This window comes from Naegleria gruberi, assembly GCF_000004985.1.
Source record: "Naegleria gruberi genomic scaffold NAEGRscaffold_54, whole genome shotgun sequence".
NCBI lineage: Eukaryota > Heterolobosea > Eutetramitea > Acrasida > Naegleriidae > Naegleria > Naegleria gruberi.
In genome coordinates, this window is record NW_003163273.1 from 5308 (window position 1) to 6300 (window position 993).

The 993-nt window shown below is 32.8% G+C and overlaps 1 protein-coding gene across 1 annotated transcript in view; it reads left to right on the top strand.

Moving 5' to 3' along the window:
- Window positions 1-139: 139 nt before the first annotated feature.
- NAEGRDRAFT_72514 (uncharacterized protein) overlaps window positions 140-993 on the top strand; it is a gene marked incomplete at both ends in the record, with an annotated part of 2331 nt that continues 1477 nt past the window's right edge. The window contains one exon of the mRNA XM_002672253.1: window positions 140-989. Within this exon, the coding sequence (XP_002672299.1) occupies window positions 140-989 (850 nt within the window). The remainder of the gene's footprint in view (window positions 990-993) is intronic.

Consider the following 993-nt stretch of genomic DNA (forward strand, 5'->3'; position numbering starts at 1 on the left):
CATTTCAGATTCATCCAATTATAGAATTAGAACTATTTTCCCAAATGGTACAATTTCAACATTTGCTGGAAATGGAATTGCTAATTTAGGACAAGATGGAGTATTAGCAACAAGTACTTCAGTTGCCATTCCAGGTTATATGGCACAAAGTTCATTGAATGGAGATGTCTATTTTGCAACAACTGTTGTTTCTTCAGTGAGAAGGATTAATACAAATAATCTAATTACAACAATTGCTGGTAATAATCAAATTGCATATAGTGGTGATGGTGGATTAGCTATTGCTGCTTCATTTAGAATTCCATATGGTGTTGCTCTTGGAATGAATGGTGAATTGTTCATTACTGATACTAATAATAATGTTATTAGAAAGGTTTCGTCTACAATTGGAATTATTACAACCATTGCTGGAAGTGTAACAGGTGGATATAGTGGAGATGGTGGATTGGCCATTGCTGCTAAACTATCTAGTCCTTATGGAATTGTGGTTGACCAATTGAATGGTACAATTTATGTTTGTGATTTTGGGAATTCTCGTGTTCGTAAATTAGTGCCATATTGTACTAAGGGAACATTAGTGAATGGTAATTGTGTATATCCTGTATGTTATGATTTGGATTTTGATGATGTGAGAGTTTGTTCAGGTCATGGAAATTGTCAAAGTTCAAATCATTGTAATTGTCAAGAGGGTTGGAATGGAAGTTTAAATTGTTCAATATTTTCATGTGAAAGTATTGGAAATTGTAATGGAAATGGAAAATGTATTTCCAATAATACATGTGAATGTCAATCAGGATGGAATTCTACATTTGATTGTTCACAATTTGAATGTAATGACCTTAATAATTGTAATGGAAATGGTCAATGTATTTCTAATAGTACATGCGAATGTCAATCAGGATGGAGAGGAAATTCACAATGTTCTGCTACCAGTTGTGATGCTCTTTCTCAATGTAATGGAAATGGAAAATGTATTTCTAATAACACATGTGA